Source organism: Clytia hemisphaerica, unplaced genomic scaffold, assembly GCF_902728285.1.
Source record: "Clytia hemisphaerica strain Z4C2 unplaced genomic scaffold, Clytia hemisphaerica genome assembly, whole genome shotgun sequence".
Taxonomy (NCBI): Eukaryota; Metazoa; Cnidaria; class Hydrozoa; order Leptothecata; family Clytiidae; genus Clytia; species Clytia hemisphaerica.
Window position 1 is genome coordinate 1,978,480 of NW_027104530.1, and position 16,456 is coordinate 1,994,935.

At 36.2% G+C, this 16,456-nt stretch overlaps 2 protein-coding genes across 2 annotated transcripts in view; both read left to right on the forward strand.

Moving 5' to 3' along the window:
• The window catches only part of LOC136822299 (inositol polyphosphate-4-phosphatase type I A-like), a 58,508-nt gene extending 54,273 nt beyond the window's left edge, over positions 1–4,235 (forward strand). Inside the window, exons 31-33 of the mRNA XM_067078538.1 lie at positions 2,131–2,243; positions 3,038–3,192; positions 3,704–4,235. Coding sequence (XP_066934639.1) covers positions 2,131–2,243; positions 3,038–3,192; positions 3,704–3,839 — 404 coding nt within the window. The 3' untranslated portion in view covers positions 3,840–4,235. The remainder of the gene's footprint in view (positions 1–2,130; positions 2,244–3,037; positions 3,193–3,703) is intronic.
• Positions 4,236–4,513: 278 nt separating this feature from the next.
• LOC136822341 (uncharacterized) lies at positions 4,514–13,176 on the forward strand. The gene is made up of 13 exons (XM_067078579.1): positions 4,514–4,986; positions 5,374–5,935; positions 6,049–6,228; positions 6,489–6,577; positions 6,950–7,123; positions 7,448–7,581; positions 8,313–8,512; positions 10,007–10,276; positions 10,656–10,779; positions 11,084–11,217; positions 11,471–11,638; positions 12,637–12,828; positions 12,940–13,176. The coding sequence occupies exons 1-13, from the start codon at positions 4,529–4,531 to the stop codon at positions 13,135–13,137; spliced, it is 2,883 nt and encodes a 960-aa protein (XP_066934680.1). The 5' UTR covers positions 4,514–4,528; the 3' UTR covers positions 13,138–13,176.
• Positions 13,177–16,456: the final 3,280 nt, after the last annotated feature.

Sequence of the window (16,456 nt, forward strand, 5' to 3'; positions counted from 1 at the left end):
TCCCATCGGGCAATGGTGGTTAGGCGGCGGGCGTTCTCTAATTCTCCAATCGGCGTCCGGTCATTTTGAATGAAACAAAAAAGTTAAAAAAGGCGCCATCAGTGAAAGTTATCGTGACATGTTACGACAGAAAGTATGATTGATAAACTTGGTGGAGTTATCAAAACAAATTTGTTTTCAAAGAGATTTAACAGTAAGTGAAAATACAGGCCAGATATCAACAGTCACATGTTTCGACCAACCGTCCCAAGTTAAAGCAGTTGACGGTAGTAAATCTACTTGTAACGTGTGTATCGATTTTGGGGGTCGGGATTCAATTACAACTCGGTGCTTCGATTCACTTTGCAAGTGAATGTACCTTCACCATGTCCAACCCTTTCCATGTTAGAGGAATTTGGTAGACAGATACTCAAGAAATCTGTCGTTGATAGTGATCCCACAGTACACCTGATGATGATGTCGTCTGTACACACACCCGATTTCTACGGCTCATTTCAAAATTCATTGCCGTAGTATTACGAAATTGTACTACGAAACGATAAACGTGACACACATTCGGGTACAGAGTAAAAATGATGAGGCGAGAGTGCGATGACCTTGTTCCCTATTGGTTCACGCCAGATTAACCAACTTGGATCCAAATATTGTCTACCAGTTTTTCACAGGCAGGCAGGCAATATAGACCATAGCGTAGACGGTTTTAACGAGACGATTCTTAGACCGCTCAATACAAGACTGGACATCCTCTGTAAAAGAAAAGATAGAAATCATGTACAGTAGTTTGATTTTTCGAAATGAAAAAGACATGCAATACAAAATTTATCACCCTGCTTGTTATACCAAATAATCATATTATGGATACCGCAAATTGATGGGAAATCAGAATAAGCAATTAATGAGGTGGGCTTCCCACTTTTTCTTGAAACAGTCTTCATTAGTGGGAGATTCAAATGCAAACCTCAAAAATATTTCCCATTACACGACCAATATATATAGTACATCTGTTAAACTACGAGCTACATTAGTTTTTAAAGTCCTACTAGCCCTAGCCCGATCCTCGTCTTTCTTGACTTTGTTGGACATACCTGGAGGTCCTATAAATTAACCTTTGTCCGTTCGTTCCTTCGTCCGTCTGTTACTTTTCTTGATATTGGCTCATTAGTTTTTTCGCCAGAACAACCAAGAAAAACGGTTTTTCTTGAATTTCTCGAGTTGTACTTGCCTATTAATTGTCATGAAATTTTGCACACTGGTGCAAAATGGCAATACGTAAAACGTAACATTTTCTTAAGATTCCATCATTAGTTTTTTCTCATATGTGTTACGATGTTATTTATTCATGTAACTTTACAATCTCATAATGTTTTCCGGTCTGTATTTTGTTAACCTGCGACCTGTCACCTTCGACCTTGCTCTAACTTTAATCATCAGGTAGGTCCACTCAGCGTTCCGGCTTGTTATTGTATGATTCATACCGACCTGCTCAAATCATCCCAAAGTTAGGACTCCTATATTGGAATTGTCCCTTTACGAATTGACAATATTGTCTTCTAACTAGAAATTATGTTTCAATTGAAAACTGATTTTGCTAAGGAGGTGGGGGGGGGGGCTCAAAGGACCCTTTTCCAAGCTTCCCAAAGTGCACTGTAAGGGTCGAAATTAGCAAAGATGAGAAAAAGTGCATGTATACAGAGTTTATCGTATTACATCTGCAATTTGAGTGACGTCAATCGATACTTCGATTATCAGCCGGATTGAGAGAGAATGAAATATGAATGAAGGTAGAGATTCCATCACCGACCATATTTCCCTAACACCCTGCCTGGAAGTGTGGATGGAAGTGGGATTCGAACACAGTCCATTGCGGTGCAATTCTATGATCGAAACCTTCACACCAACAATCGGCAGAATATAAAGCTTAGTTAAGATCAAATTGCAGATGTAGAACGAAAAACTATGTATAGATTCACTCATCATCTGGATATCACTGTGTCTCACTAACCTTCTACACCATCGTTAAATTTCAGAGGCCCTATTTCTCAAATCAGATATTCTTTGAAGGACTAAAGTGCAGATTCAACTGAGGAAATTCTTTTAAAACAATTTCGCTTCGTATTGTTTGCTTTATAGTGGGTACAAGAAATCAGAAAGCACATCAGCTATCATCACTTCTTGACCAGTTGAAAACCACCGTCAATGCGAAGAAATACAAAGATGTGGACGTCTTCACTATCACCGAAGAGGTATACCTTTTAAGGGCTCTGACAACAGTCCTTATAAAATTGTATTAGCTTTATTGTCAAATTTACTTACTTTTTGATCACGTTACCATTTTTGACTCTAGGATTGGTTTATTTTCTAGTCACGTGATCATAAACTGTGCAAAACAAATTCTTTTACGTACGAAAGCTTCGGGAAAGCTCGAACTGTTAACAATATAAATAAACAAAAGTCTTCCAGACCGGAGTTTTTTATAATGACTATGACCATGTTAAACGTTACGGTTAAGTATCGCTCCGGTATGGTGTTTGTTACGGAGATGAAGTGCTCGTACTCATTTCGGAACGTCTCGGAGCTTCGGAGCAACAAAAAGGAGCGGTTCCGTTATAATGAAAACAGTAGAGCGAAACTGTTTCGATCTGTTTTGCTTTGTAACGTCTTCTTTTTTGACTTTTCGATTTTTGACCTTCACAAACTGTTTTGGGAATGGGAAGCGATACGAAACCGTTATGTCTGAACATGGTTCGTTAGTACCTAGCCTCCCCCTATGCCACCCCACAATTTGTTGATTTCTTCGTTTTGTACATGTCAAATAGGACTGTTTGAGTGTACATCACATAAAAAACCGCAAGAAATTTTTGAGTTTGTTCAGAAGTTGGAATTCCATCGAACTTCCATTGGTTTTTATATGTTTTGAAAAATTTGATTTGCCTTCTCGGGATGGGTCACCAGTGAAGCTTTGACATGCCGTTTCAATAATTGTTTTGCCCCAGTTCCTATTTATTTTAGAATATTAATTATGTTTCTTTTGATGTAGATTTGTAAGCGAATGAACGCGTTACGATTGACAAGTTGTAAGAGCGCTAAAGATCGGACTGCAATGGCAGTGACGTTGGAGTTTGTTCGTTCGTTGATCAGGGAGCATGGAATGGATGAGTCGCAACTGCAATCTGTGCTTGACAGTCTAAGAAGGTGTGTCCGTTTACTTTTTACTTTACCCCGGCGCGCGGGGGGGGGGAGGGCACTCAATTCAAACACGGCCATACGAGCGGCCCAAAATTTGAGCAAATTTGAGCGAAAAATCGACCCTTACGGTGCATTTTCTTTAAACTTTTTGACCATTTTCAGGCAAAATATGGTCAGATTTTTCGAAATTTTACACCCTTAGAGTGTAATTTTTCTCACCTTCTGCTGATTTGGACCCTTACAGTGCACTTTGGAAAGCTTGGAAAATATACCCTTAAAGGACCGCACGTATGGTCATTTACCTTGAGTACCCCCTGGTTTTTTTTATCATTAATTTTCCACATTCAGGCACCATCAAATAACGAACAAATTAAAAGTTAAAAAAAAAATCAAAATGGTACCCTGAAAATGATGACGTCCTCAAAAATTGTTTCCAGATAAAGATTTCAATGTAACTTCTGTTGTACTGTTGAAAAATATATAAAAATTTATAATCTTTCTCTTCGTTATTTTCCAGTCAAGGCACGCGACTGATCAATTCCCATAAGAATGTTGGATTGTCGAAGTACGCATTCAATTTGGTTCAAGTCAAAGCTTTACCAAGCCTCTACAGACCACCGGAAGGGACGACCGGAAAAACGATCCAAACATAAGCTTTACTCCCTATAGTGGTTACCTACTTTACTTTAACTTTCAATTTTATAATTTAGGTTGCTGGCCTAGAGCCTTATCAAATTTTAAGAGACCCTATTGGGTTTGATAAGTGATATCCCCGCAATATTTTACTACTAAATGATTGGAAGTGTACTTCAAAATGCAGCAATAACATTTCTTTGTACCAGGTTTGCCAGCATTTCAGTATTTCAGAGGGTATATCAGGTAATTCCCAATAATGAATTCAAACAATGAATTTTTGTTCATTTCTTTTTTAATTTTAAATTTTTTAGCTTTTTGGAAATCTATTTTGGTATTCTTGCAAGATTTGTACAAAATTATATTATTGATTTGTATGTATTAGATATTATGTAACTAGCAATTTAAAATGAACGAATGAAATGAATGAATGAATGAAGAAGAATTGGTAATACTACTAATCGCTTAAAAGGTTTGTCAAATTAGGTCGGTGAAAAGATGACTGACGCTGCAAAGGGCTAGGGTAGGGTACTAAAGTTCCTCATCTCCCGTTTACGAATATGCTTCTTTTTGCACCGCATTTCTTGATTTAAGAATTTTACAATCTAGGCATGAGTTGGGGTTGGAAATATGGAAAAATGAAAATTATATGATTTTCTATACTATTTTCCTCTTTGTTTTTCAGTGAAAATGTCATGATGAAAAATTAATGAAAGGATGTTGCCGATGTGATAGAGATTCGAAAACAATGAACAAAAGAGAAAAATTGTATAAATTGGTAGTCATTGGAGACTTGCTTGTTGGCAAAACGAGTTTTATCGGCAGATTAGTCCATGGAATGTTTAGGGTCCGTTATAACGCTACTATCGGTGTTGATTTTCGTTTAAAAGTTGCTACATTCAAAAATGTTTTGTACAGACTACAGATTTGGGATATCGCTGGACAAGAGAGGTATGGCAACAATACCAAGTTATATTACAAAGATTCAGCTCTTGCAATCATAATATATGATGTCACAAGGTATTCCACGTTCGAAGCAGTTCCAAAATGGCTTTCAGACTTTCAGAAGAAATGTGCTAACATACCGTTTTGTGTTCTTGCGAACAAAGTAGACCAGCCGAAAGCTGAAGGAAAGGAGTTCCCATCGTTCAAAGAAGCTTTATTTTCGTAAGTTTAATTAATAAACACTATACTGGTCATATAATACGGTACTTGTCATGGCAATACGTTTGGCAGAGATCAACTTTAAGTCACGGTAAATTTCAATATCAAACTTTTTTGGGGATTTTCTGCTTTAAGACGTATTGATAAAATTGACGATTTCAAAGACTACAGAAATGATTTGTGCTGCGAAGTGTACTGAATCAGATTCTTGAATAAAGGCTTTCTACAATAATTTTCAGGAATATATTTGGTTTATGATTTCTATGTGTCTTTCATATCAATGGCAAGCTTTTTAAGTGTCTTAGATACTTACATTTCAGATGTTTTTCTTTTGATAAGAATTTTTTCAGGTAGCCTGCGTGTTATGTTTCAAATTTCTCTGCGTTTCAGTTTGGAAATTTCCAGCAAAACTGGATATAATATTGAAGAAGTTCTTCATCAAATCCTGGAATACTTTCACCATAATGATGTCACCTTCATCGAACTTCCTCCTGAAGTTAAAGAAGACTCTTACAAAAAGTGCGACCATTATTCCAAGTCAACTACTGTTTTGATTGAAGGTCACATCAAAAGTATGTGCTTGCCATATTTACCTTTTGAGTTCAAGAATATAAGTGCTCAAGATGTTGCTGTAAACTGCATCAAAGCTGGTTATGTTTACACCAAATGGCTGTGGATATCAAGGAAAAGATTTTTGGTTTTAAAAGGAAATTATCTTTATTGGTTTCGCGACGAGAGAAGCAAGCGGGCGGATGGTTTACTGAACCTATTGTATTGTAGATCGCTTTCAACTGACGAAGAAAGAAATAGTTTCACCATGACTTATTTGAAACATTTCGAAAGCTGGTTGTCTTCCAAAAATTATAAGAGATGTACACTTAAGTTCAATTGCTTTGACGATAAGGAAAATTGTGTTGCTTGGAAGATCATTTTAGTTCAACAACTGGCTAAGGTGGGTCAATTATTGTTCATCGTCTCAGATTTTCAACTGCCAATTATTTTAAAGTTTTGGCAAAACAAATAAGGTTTAATATGACTTTAACTGAAATTACATTAAAATTTTAGAGCTTTCAAAATAGAAGACTTTGCAATGTTTCATTGAGCGTCTTGCAAAAGATGGATTTCGACATCTCAAAAAAATCTTCCCTCAAAATAAGCTCTTCTGTTGGAGATGGTTTTGAATTATCTTACAAAAATAAAAAATCAAGTTATGGTTCAGGTTATTTTCACATGGCTGATCTTCAGGTAAGCTTAAAGGACATCATTTAATGTATCTCCTAGTCCTAACATTTGCTTACACACTTTCTCTCCCTCCCGCGTCGCACAAGTATAAATTTTGAGGATTCTTTTTGGCTATTTCTGCATTAGAGACACGCCTCCTTTCTTTATCATAAAAAAATACCAAAAGTACCGTTTTACAGCCAAAGAACATTTTTTGTTGATTTGGGCTATATATCAGGAAGGAATATAAAAACATTATTAATTAATTTGTTTGTTTGTTTTAGTTTTTCACGAATGCTTCTCGAGATAAATATTTCATCTTCATCAAGGATGTAGCTGTCATTTGTATTCTGGATCCCCAAGAAAACTTCAGGTATTATTGCGTCCGTTCGAATCTAATCTCATAACAGATCATCCATTCTGCTCTGCTCTAAAAGGTCGTGGTGAATGTGACAACCTTAACCGCGTTGTTTTTTGCTTCAAAATGAAAGCGAAAGCGACTGGGTTTTAATTTGGTTTTTGTTTTTTGGTTTAGGTGATATTGTTTTGCTTCAGCCAATCACCACGCTCAAAATCTCATTTATATCCCAAAACTGGGTGAAAAAGATCAAAGTGGTGCGCCAACCTGGGCAGATTCTCTTACGGAGCTATGGCCTTTAGAGTGAATACGTTCCAGCACGGAGTAAATAGATTCTGCTCAGAGATATTATACAATATTGATAAATTGGTATTTGATTTCATTTAGGACCATCGGTTCTCAATTAAAGAGACTATTTGGTGTGCAATGTTTTGGTGGAAGCTTGACAGAGAGACACTACATTGAAATTTTCGATTTAGCGTATCGTTGTGCATGTTCTCAAATGTCTATCACTGCTATTGAACCCTTACATGATGTTTTCCGCCAACATTGGGAAAAAAGGTTCGAAAATTTGTTTAGTTGATGAAAAAAAAGCCTTTTAAGGAAGAAAAAGTCTGGAAAATTTAAAGGAATTAGATAAGAAATACTGTATATAGACTTTCCAACTTTTGGGTCTAAACAGGTCGGGAATAAACGCCCCCTCGAATAAAGACCCCTCCTTCAAGGAAACATTTTCAACAACCGCCCCCTCAAATAAATGCCCCCCCCTTCCTCGAATAAACACCCCTCTTAAAATCCAGAAATTTAATTAACGCTTCGGGAGTTTATTCGAAGTGATACGGACCCTACAAAATTAATAGACTACCATGTTACTTCAATTTTCAGTGATCGTTTGAAAGAAATCAATTTGCGTGGATATCAGATGACCAATCGAGATTTTGTTGCCATCACTCATACTTTGTCACATTATCCGTTCATTTCAACAATTTGCCTTCGAAACTGTGCAATGGACAGCAAGGGTGAGAAAAACTTTAGAAAAAAAAGTTTGTTGCTCCTAGTAAATTTATTGTCCGTTTTAAACATTTTGTTCATCCATTAAAGTTCCTATACCTAAACAGTGGGATCTTTAAATTACTTTTACAATGTTTACAAGCTTGCAAGTATTTAAGTTTGGTTTAGTTTGGGCTGGATATTCAGTCGTATCGATTTCTATTCCAAAATCGGAAGGTAAATTTTACCGACCCTGGGTTTTTACAAACATCTAGGTACATCAAGCCATCAGAACCTTAGAGAGACGTTTTTTAAAAATTTTCTTCGAGCCTTAGAGAGATTTTGAAAGGAGAAAAAGCCGACCCTTACCGTCCGCACATACCCAGCACCCATTTTTGTCTAAGTATCCCCCGGGTGTAAAAACCACGCGCGGACGTTCTAGATAGGAAATAAGTGGTTTCATTTCTCATCTAGGAGTCTAGGGTCTATGGAAGTCATTAGTGAGGTTAAGTATACTGGGAAAATCACGACGACGGACGAAAAATGTAATGGGCTAGTGGAAATACGAAATTTGATTGGTTGAAACTCACTAGCCTGTTAAATTTTCGTTCGTCGTCGTGATTTTGCCGATTTACTTAACCTCACTAATGACCAAGCTGTAAACAGCCTGACACATGGAAATCAAAGATGTATTTTACAGCTTAGATATCCAGGCTAATTTGTTATTTTTGGTAATTTTAAAAGCTTATTTTTATTTTAGGGCTTGTTATTTTGCTGGAAGGTTTAGCTCGTTATGATATGCTGAAAAGTCTGGATATTGGAATGAACAAACATATTGATTCAGAGGGAACGGGAAAAGTTATGGAAGATTTTTTGAAAACATGCAAACTGAAATCGTTAAACCTTATGAGTTGTGACATTAGCAGTGATACTTTCTCAACATTTTTTCATACTTTAAAGGTACACGCTTAACACAAGTAAATATTAATCTTAATAATTACGTTCACATAAGTTTCTTTCTAGTGGATTGAAAGTGAATTTTTTAACTAAGGCTCAGAGTGATCGTAATTTGTTCTCGTAAATACTTACCTTAAGAGAAGAAATTTTGGCAAATTTTGGCGGAATTTATTTCGGTGATTTTGAGGCAATTTGCCGAATTCGCCGAAACTTTCTTTCCGGCAAAATTTTTTCTCTTAAGGTACCTATATTTTTTTTAAGGTACCTACCCCGGTGGAGGTCCTATAAATTAACCTGTGTTTGTCCGTCCGTCCGTCCGTCCGTCCGTCCGTCCGTTCCGTTCGTTCGTTCGTTCGTTCGTTCGTTCGTTCGTTCGTTCGTTCGTTCGTTCGTTCGTTCGTTCGTTCGTTCGTTCGTTCGTTCGTTCGTTCGTTCGTTCGTTCGTTCGTTCGTTCGTTCGTTCGTCTGTTACCAACTTTCCTCAGGATTGAATCATAGGAATCTTTTGATTTTTGGTACAAAGGTGCAAAATGGTGGTGGCCAAAATGTGACGGAGCCCGATTTTCGAAAAAAAAAATTTTGGGGCAAATTTGGGCCAAAAAACGGCTAAAAAACTGTTTTTTTGGACTTGGTGAAAAATTGAATCATTAATTTTTTTTGATTTTTTGCATGAAAGTAGGGTACCATCATAGGTAAAAGATGGCTCAAGCAGAATTTTGCAAAAAAATTTTGTTGGCTCAAAAAACGCATGTTTATCTATAAGAATTACTATTAATAAGCATACATCAATGTTCTTAGTCAAATTACTCAAGGGCTTACTTTTGAAGAATATGTATGTCTAAGACGGGAAATTTTGGTTTCTTGGCGTGTTCTTATAGAAAAACGGGCCAAATTTGATATTTTTTATAAGCACATTATCAATTACTTAGGTATTAGCTTTTCTCGAGATTGGCTTTTTCATTCTTTATGATATTTTGCACAAAGATGCATAACTATAAACCTTCGAATGTGACGGAGTCCGATTTTCAAATAAAAATGTTATTGGGCAAATTTGGGCCAAAAAACGGCTAAAAGACAGGTTTTTGGACTTGGTGAAATATTGGATCATTGTTTTTTTCTGATTTTTTGCATGAAAGTAGGTTAAAGATGGCTCAAGCAGATTTTTGTAAAAAAAGAATTTTTCGGCTCAAAAAACGCATCTTTATCTATAAGAATCACTATTAATAAGCATACATCAATGTTCTTAGCCAAATTACTAAATTTTTTGATGAGATATGTTTTTTGCTCACGAAGTCTTGAATATGAAAGAATATTTCAAGAGTATGAAATTTTGGTTTCTAAACGTTTTTTATAAGAAACAAACGACTAATTTAAATAGATCGTCACTATTTGTGTTCTGAATGATTGTTTAATGGTCACGTCACGTAGATATCAATTATAAATGTGTTAAATGCATAACCAGGTAGGTCCATAAAAGTATCACTTGTTCATATTTAGAAACACGCTACCCTTCTCGAGCTCGACTTAAGTTTCAATGACGTAGACGATTCACTTTGTGGGTTGATTTCTGAAATCATCTCTAGAAACTACAAACTACAAAAGATGGTCTTATGGAACAGCTGTTTGACCGAAGAACCTGCAAAAAAATTGTATGAAGTTTTGAAAGACAGACCGAAACACTTCTCGTACCTTCATATAGATTTGCATGGCTCCAATTTCGTTTCAAATGAAACTATCATGCTCTTTGAGAATGAGCTCAAAATTAAGGTATTGAATTGTATTAAATAAAACATGAGGATTTTTATTTGATAAAAATTTTTAGTCTCAGTTTTACCGGAAAGTTAGGTTAGTTCCACGAAAATTGTTTGCCAAAATCTCTTTTTCACTCCTTTCTCTTGGCCGATTCACCTCTGTCTTGTTTCTTCATTTACGCAAGATTTGCAGACCTCCCGGGGAAATCCCACTTGTTCGACGGTACGTTTGTTCAACAAATTTGTAAAGATGTCGAACTGATGCATTGTCGAACAACTGTGTGTGACATATCACCGACCTTGATACTCCTGATACTCTTGATACTCCTTGTCAAAGCCTTAGGATCTCGTTAGTAAGATATAAGTATACCAATTATTGAATTTCTTTATCCAAGACCTCCACAAATGAAGGAACAGACGAGACGATTGTAGATCCTAAACAAACACAAGCAACTATCAACGATCAACCATCCAAAGAAATTGATGATTTTCTCGACATTGGAAGCCACCAACCTAATGGTAAATGTAGCTTTTAGGAGAGAGTTATGTCTATTAAATTTCTGCTTTTGCAAGCTCTTTCAGCAGTCTGAGAGAGCCCCTGAAACCCTCTTCATTCTGGAGTAATAGCAAGTCACCTGCTGCCTTTGATAGGTGGAACCCGGAGGGAACCGCCCAGCTGTTCCCTGGAACTGAATGGGTTAACATCTTTTAAATTACAGAACATTCACTCGTTACCCATATGGAAAAATTCGATCATTTCCCATTTTAAGGATCGGTTCACTATTTATAACTGTAAAATTGTTCTCTGAACTGTCTTATACAGCCGAAGAAAATACTTTTACGCTGAAAGAAATGTTGGTTGACGTCATGCTTACTCAGCAAATTATTTTGAAAAGACAAGTTTTGCAATATCAAAAGCAAATGGAACATTATCAATTGTCTATCAATATGGTTCAGGTAGCTTTGTTTTCATGCTGGTATTTGTGATTTATATTGTATGACAATTACTTCCGAGCCACATGTTTCATTGAACTGTCAGTATGGGACCCTCCTGGAACTTCTTGTATACAAGTTATCGGCCATTCTTCTTGACTAATTCAAATGTTATACATTGTTATACTAAATTCTTTGATTGTGATTTTGCGTTGTGCAACTTTTTATTGCTTTAACGTTCCTTTTAAAACTTGTTTTCTGTTTGTTTTTTTTTTAGATTCGAACGCCAAGGACATTTTGCATTTTACCGTCGCCGGAAGATAAATCATGGAAAAAGATTTCTTCATGGGGTAAAGAAACTTTTCGATTGCATTTGTTGTGTGAAGGTTCCAAAGGAGGTTCTGTTGGAGATATTCATTTCATTCAAGACCATGAAGGATATCTTGTAAGTTTTTAAAACAGAAAATAAATTGGCTAACCTCGGGCGTTTTGAACGATTGGCTCGTTATTTGGCCAAATTTTGTTCCTCAAGGCTAATTTGTCAAATACTCTTAGGTGCCAAATAAACGGGCTAGTTCGAATAAATGGGGGGGGGGAAGGGTTGGAAAAATTTTGAAATTTCAATAAACGGGGGGGGGGGGGGTCCTAATAAGGTCTGTAGGGGTTGGAAAATTTTAGAAAAATTAACAAGCAGGGGGCCGTTTATTTGGCACCTAAGAGTAGAAGTTTAGCATCTACATATTTGACTAACCTTTAATCAATTTTGGGAAAGTTTAGTTCCTTGCTATGCTAGTGAAAAACTAATATAAAATAGAAATAGGGTTGCCAACCAATATCTCTAGGGCGAAAGGGAGTTAAAGAACTTTTTTTTCGAGACTTTGACAACGTCATCTTGACCTTATTTGTGCCAATACCGTGTTGAACCAAATCAGAAGTGACACTACTCGCAAAGTGGAACGCCCTGTTATTAACCGAAGGCGGAATGGGTGATTTAGACGATTTAAAACTATGATTTAAACTATTGTTAAATAAACCAGCCACAAGTCTTTAACTTCGAATTTTCACAAGCACCATATTTACCATTAAAGAACATCCCTTTCCACAGACCCGGTAGGATTTTTTCAGTCAGTGGGGATGAAAATAACGGACTTGAACTCGATGGGGATTGATGTCCCCATATATTACTTATGTCTGGGGATTTAAATTATTTTGTTTTTTTCAAGTCAGGAAATTGAATAGGGATGGGAAAAATAGTAAATATTTTGCAGTGAGGATTGGTTTATTTAATTATTTTCATTATGTACAAAAATTGGAGGGTAATTTTCCACCGGGGACGATATTTTTGCCAATAAAGACAGTGTGCAGAATTTTATATCTTACAAATTTTTCAGTTCAAATGATCAAATTGAAAATTTTCGACAATCCTTAATCATTTTTCTTCAGATTGAGCAGCCTTCCATGTTTTTAAAGAAAGTTTTACCTCTATTGTCGATTGGGATGAAAGTCTTGTCAACGGCTGCAAAGATTGCTGGAACAGTGATTGGAGCTGGTGGTTTGGTCCCCAATGCGGATGTCTTGAAGACTTTGGGGATTGTTTCGAAAAAATCTGGTGATATTGCTTCTCTTCTACAACAGGTGAAAAGAACTTTATATATTATCATCGTTGAGTGTTTCTTTCTCTTTGTTGTTGGTAGAAGTTGAACATTTTTGACAAAAAAACTGTAATCGTAATTTTTTATGTTTCAGGTGCAAGATAGCATTAGAGAGTGCAATTCTCAAGTTGTCGAGAATCCTGAAATTCAGGTCACAACAGGGGCAGCATTACGTTCTTTAGAAGTCTTTTTGAACGAAAATGATGAGTTACGTCATTTTGGTGGATTGCAATCGGTTGCTGGTCCTGATGGACGATGGGCTTGGGTGTGTGACCAACATGCCAAATTCTAAACAACAAAGACATCTATCTAAGATTTAAATCACTTTTTGGACCTACCTCCGGGTACCCCGGTGGAGGTTCTATAAATTAACCCATGTCCGTTCGTTCGTCCGTCCGTCTGTTACCAGCTTTTCTCTAATCTCATAACCGATCACCATTGCTAAGGCATATGATGATCTGAAAAGTTTCTCCAGCGGAATTTTACAAAACCGCGTTCGGCGGGGTCTGGGAAAAACTATGACACGTGACCAGATACCGGTATCCGATTGGCCCGCAGTTTTTAAGATTTATTTATCATTTTATAGGAAACAATTTTTTGTAAGAAATAAGTAGCAAAAACCTCTGTATCTTTTGAAAAATTGAATATTTTCCAAGAATTTTTTCAGATGATAACAGGCAATTGTACATGGAACAATCTGAATCTTCACCTGTCAAAAATACTAACTTTTTTCCTGTTGGAATGCCCTTTGAGCAACTGAATCCCTGAACATATCATGGCTACAAAATCATAAATAATATCATTTAATTTGGAGTTGTGAGACCTTTTCAAGCCAAAAAATAATTTCCAGAACTTAGTTTGGTATTTGTTTATCTTCCAAATCTATTAAAAAGTTCTCATGAAAGTTTTTTGAAGTCTGATTGCAAAAAGTATCAACCCAAAAATGCTTCATTCCTCCAAATAATCAAGCAGATTACCCAGAGAGAAGTAATCATTACATAAGAGAACATACCTGTAATAATTTGGTTGGTGTTTGAGCCTTCATCTTGAACAAAAATAAGAAAACATCCAAGCAAAATCAGTTATTGTACAAAATAGACCTTTTTTCAAAGAGGACGTCCTGTTGAATAATTATGTAGTCCAGCCATAAAAACAATGATAGAGCCATGCATAATTACTGTATCATGCATATTGTAATAATTATGCATGGTTTTATCATTGTTTTTCTGCTGGACTACATAATTATTCAACAGGGTGGCCTCTTTGAAAAAAGGTCTATACAACTTTCAAAACAGTCTTTCAAAGCTTTTAGGTCAATAAGTATGAGCAGCCACTTCTGTGGGTGTATTTCAGAGCTACACTAAAATAAATAAACAACATTTGAAACATTGAACTTTCCTTTATAAGTCTCAAAATCCATAAAAAATTCAAAACATTGACCAAGAGCCAAAACGTAAATTTCAGGCGCCATTTTGGATTTGGTTCGGAGCAAGAAAGCCACGGTCGCAGTAGAATCGGTTTTGTTTAGCCCACGCATCCAAAGACGGCCCGAGCAAATCGATAAATTTTATGCGAATGCCGCGATTGAATCGTGAAAAGTACTCTGAAATTTCAGAGTGTCGGCCATCAAAGAAAACCCGAGAACCTTCGCAGGTCTTCTTGCAGAACCATTCCCTTTAGAGCGCATGCGTGGAATGAGTGGAGCACGAAGAGCTGCTTGGAGGTTAGCTTTTCTCAGGATTGGCTCATTAGTTTTTTCTGATTTTTTGCACAATGATGCAAAATGGCAATGCCCAGAACGTGACGGAGCTCGATTTTTGAGAAAAAATTTATTTGGGCAAATTTGGGCCAAAAACTACCTAAAAATAGGGTTTTTTGGACTTTGTGCAAAATCCTGTCATTACTTTTTTCTGATTTTTTGTACAAAGATGGAGGGCAAGATTCTATAAAGAATGGCTGAAGTGGTTTTTCCTGGAAAATTCTTATTCGCCTTAAAAGACGGATTTTCGTATTTTGGGGAAATTCCCTTTAACCAAATAAGAAATATAGCTTTTGTCAATGTTGACTCATAATTTTTTTCTGATTTTTTGCACAATGATGCAAAATGGCAATGCCCAAAATGTGACGGAGCCAGATTTTTAAGGAAAATTTTTTTGGGCAAATTTGGGCCAAAAACAGCTTAAAAGGTTTTTTGGGCCTGAATGGTTAAAGTGATTTTCGTATTTGGGGAAATTCCTTTTTACCATTTTACATTATTCAACACACAAGCTTTATTTTTCCATTCTGAATTTTTGCACCCTCGCGAGCCAGGGCCGATAAACGATTCTGCGACTTAAAGAGGCCAGTACCGTAAAATTGGAGGAATCGTTTAGGGCCCTGGTACTTTAGAAGAGAAAATATCAAGAATCTTGATATTTTTCGACCTTTGGACTCTGGCAGCTTGAGTGTGGGCAATATGTTGCGAAGACAAGTACAGCCGAACTATTTGGCATGGGAAAAGAAAATAATGTTGATTTGGACATAATGACTGTGTTTGTTGTTTTGAAATGAGAATGGCTTTCCTCTGTCTTTTAATGGTTTTTTACTGGCTCAAAATAAATTAGTAGCCTTGCAATAAGTCTCAACTTCCAATTACTGTACTGTTTTTTAAATTTGGCTCTCTGATATGGATATTTTTTTGTGGTGAAGTTTTAGGGTTGGTGCAGAAAACTGCTGTGAACTGGTCTTAAACAGTTAAAACTATAAATTAACTGGCTTTAAACACACTCAGCAAATCTAAAGAAATTTCAACCTTGAAATTATTGCTTTCTTTCTCACTTTTAGATATGTGAAAAATAAATAATTAACATTTTCAACAGCTCTAATGCTTTGCTGCTGACTCTGGCTGATGCTGCTCATCCAAAAAGTAGCCGATAGAATTTTTATATCCAGCCTCAAGAACGTAAACTCCAATTATCCACCCATATCATGTCACCACAGCTGGGAACGATGAACGACAGTGACAGTAGCAGTAGGATGAATTCAATCAGATTTTTGTACAACAACATAATGTTTTTGTGTGTAAAAACATGAAAAGTATCATGTCCTCAACATCATCATTGGGTCGGTTTGCGTAAAAGTGGACATGGAGACGGTTTGACCCACAGGGATTATAAGAGTGCTTCAATTTGTTGTTTTTTTGTTTTTATATGTTGCTGTTAATATACAAAATCTCACTGTAAAATTTTTTCATCAGAATTTGTACCAATCTGGAAATATCGCGTTACGTACGGGACATTTTGCGTTACGTACGGGACGGTTTTGAGAAAATTCTAATTTTAAAGCTTTAATTGTAACATAATCCTTGTGTTGTGTGGCACTTTTTGTTGGATCATCCAATGAAGGATAGGTTGAAGTAAAATTTTTTGCCTTGTTTTTATTTATAAGTGCTAGTGGGAGAAATGGGCAGAGATTTTACTTCACGGTTGAGCTTTTATGTCCCGTACGTAACAGTTTGGTTGAATGAACTGGTATAATCTTTTGTGAAACCATTATGACAAATAATTTACATAGATTTCTTAATTGATATCTGTGGATCATAACTAAAATTTAAAATTTGCTGTAAAAACCAT

Coding starts and splice junctions, on each gene's coding strand:
- LOC136822341 (XM_067078579.1), top strand. CDS start 4,529: ATGAAAGGATGTTGCCGATGTGATAGAGATTCGAAAACAATGAACAAA. Junction 6,229..6,488: donor TTCACATGGCTGATCTTCAG/GTAAGCTTAAAG, acceptor TGTTTGTTTTAG/TTTTTCACGAATGCTTCTCG. Junction 7,582..8,312: donor CTGTGCAATGGACAGCAAGG/GTGAGAAAAACT, acceptor TTTTTATTTTAG/GGCTTGTTATTTTGCTGGAA.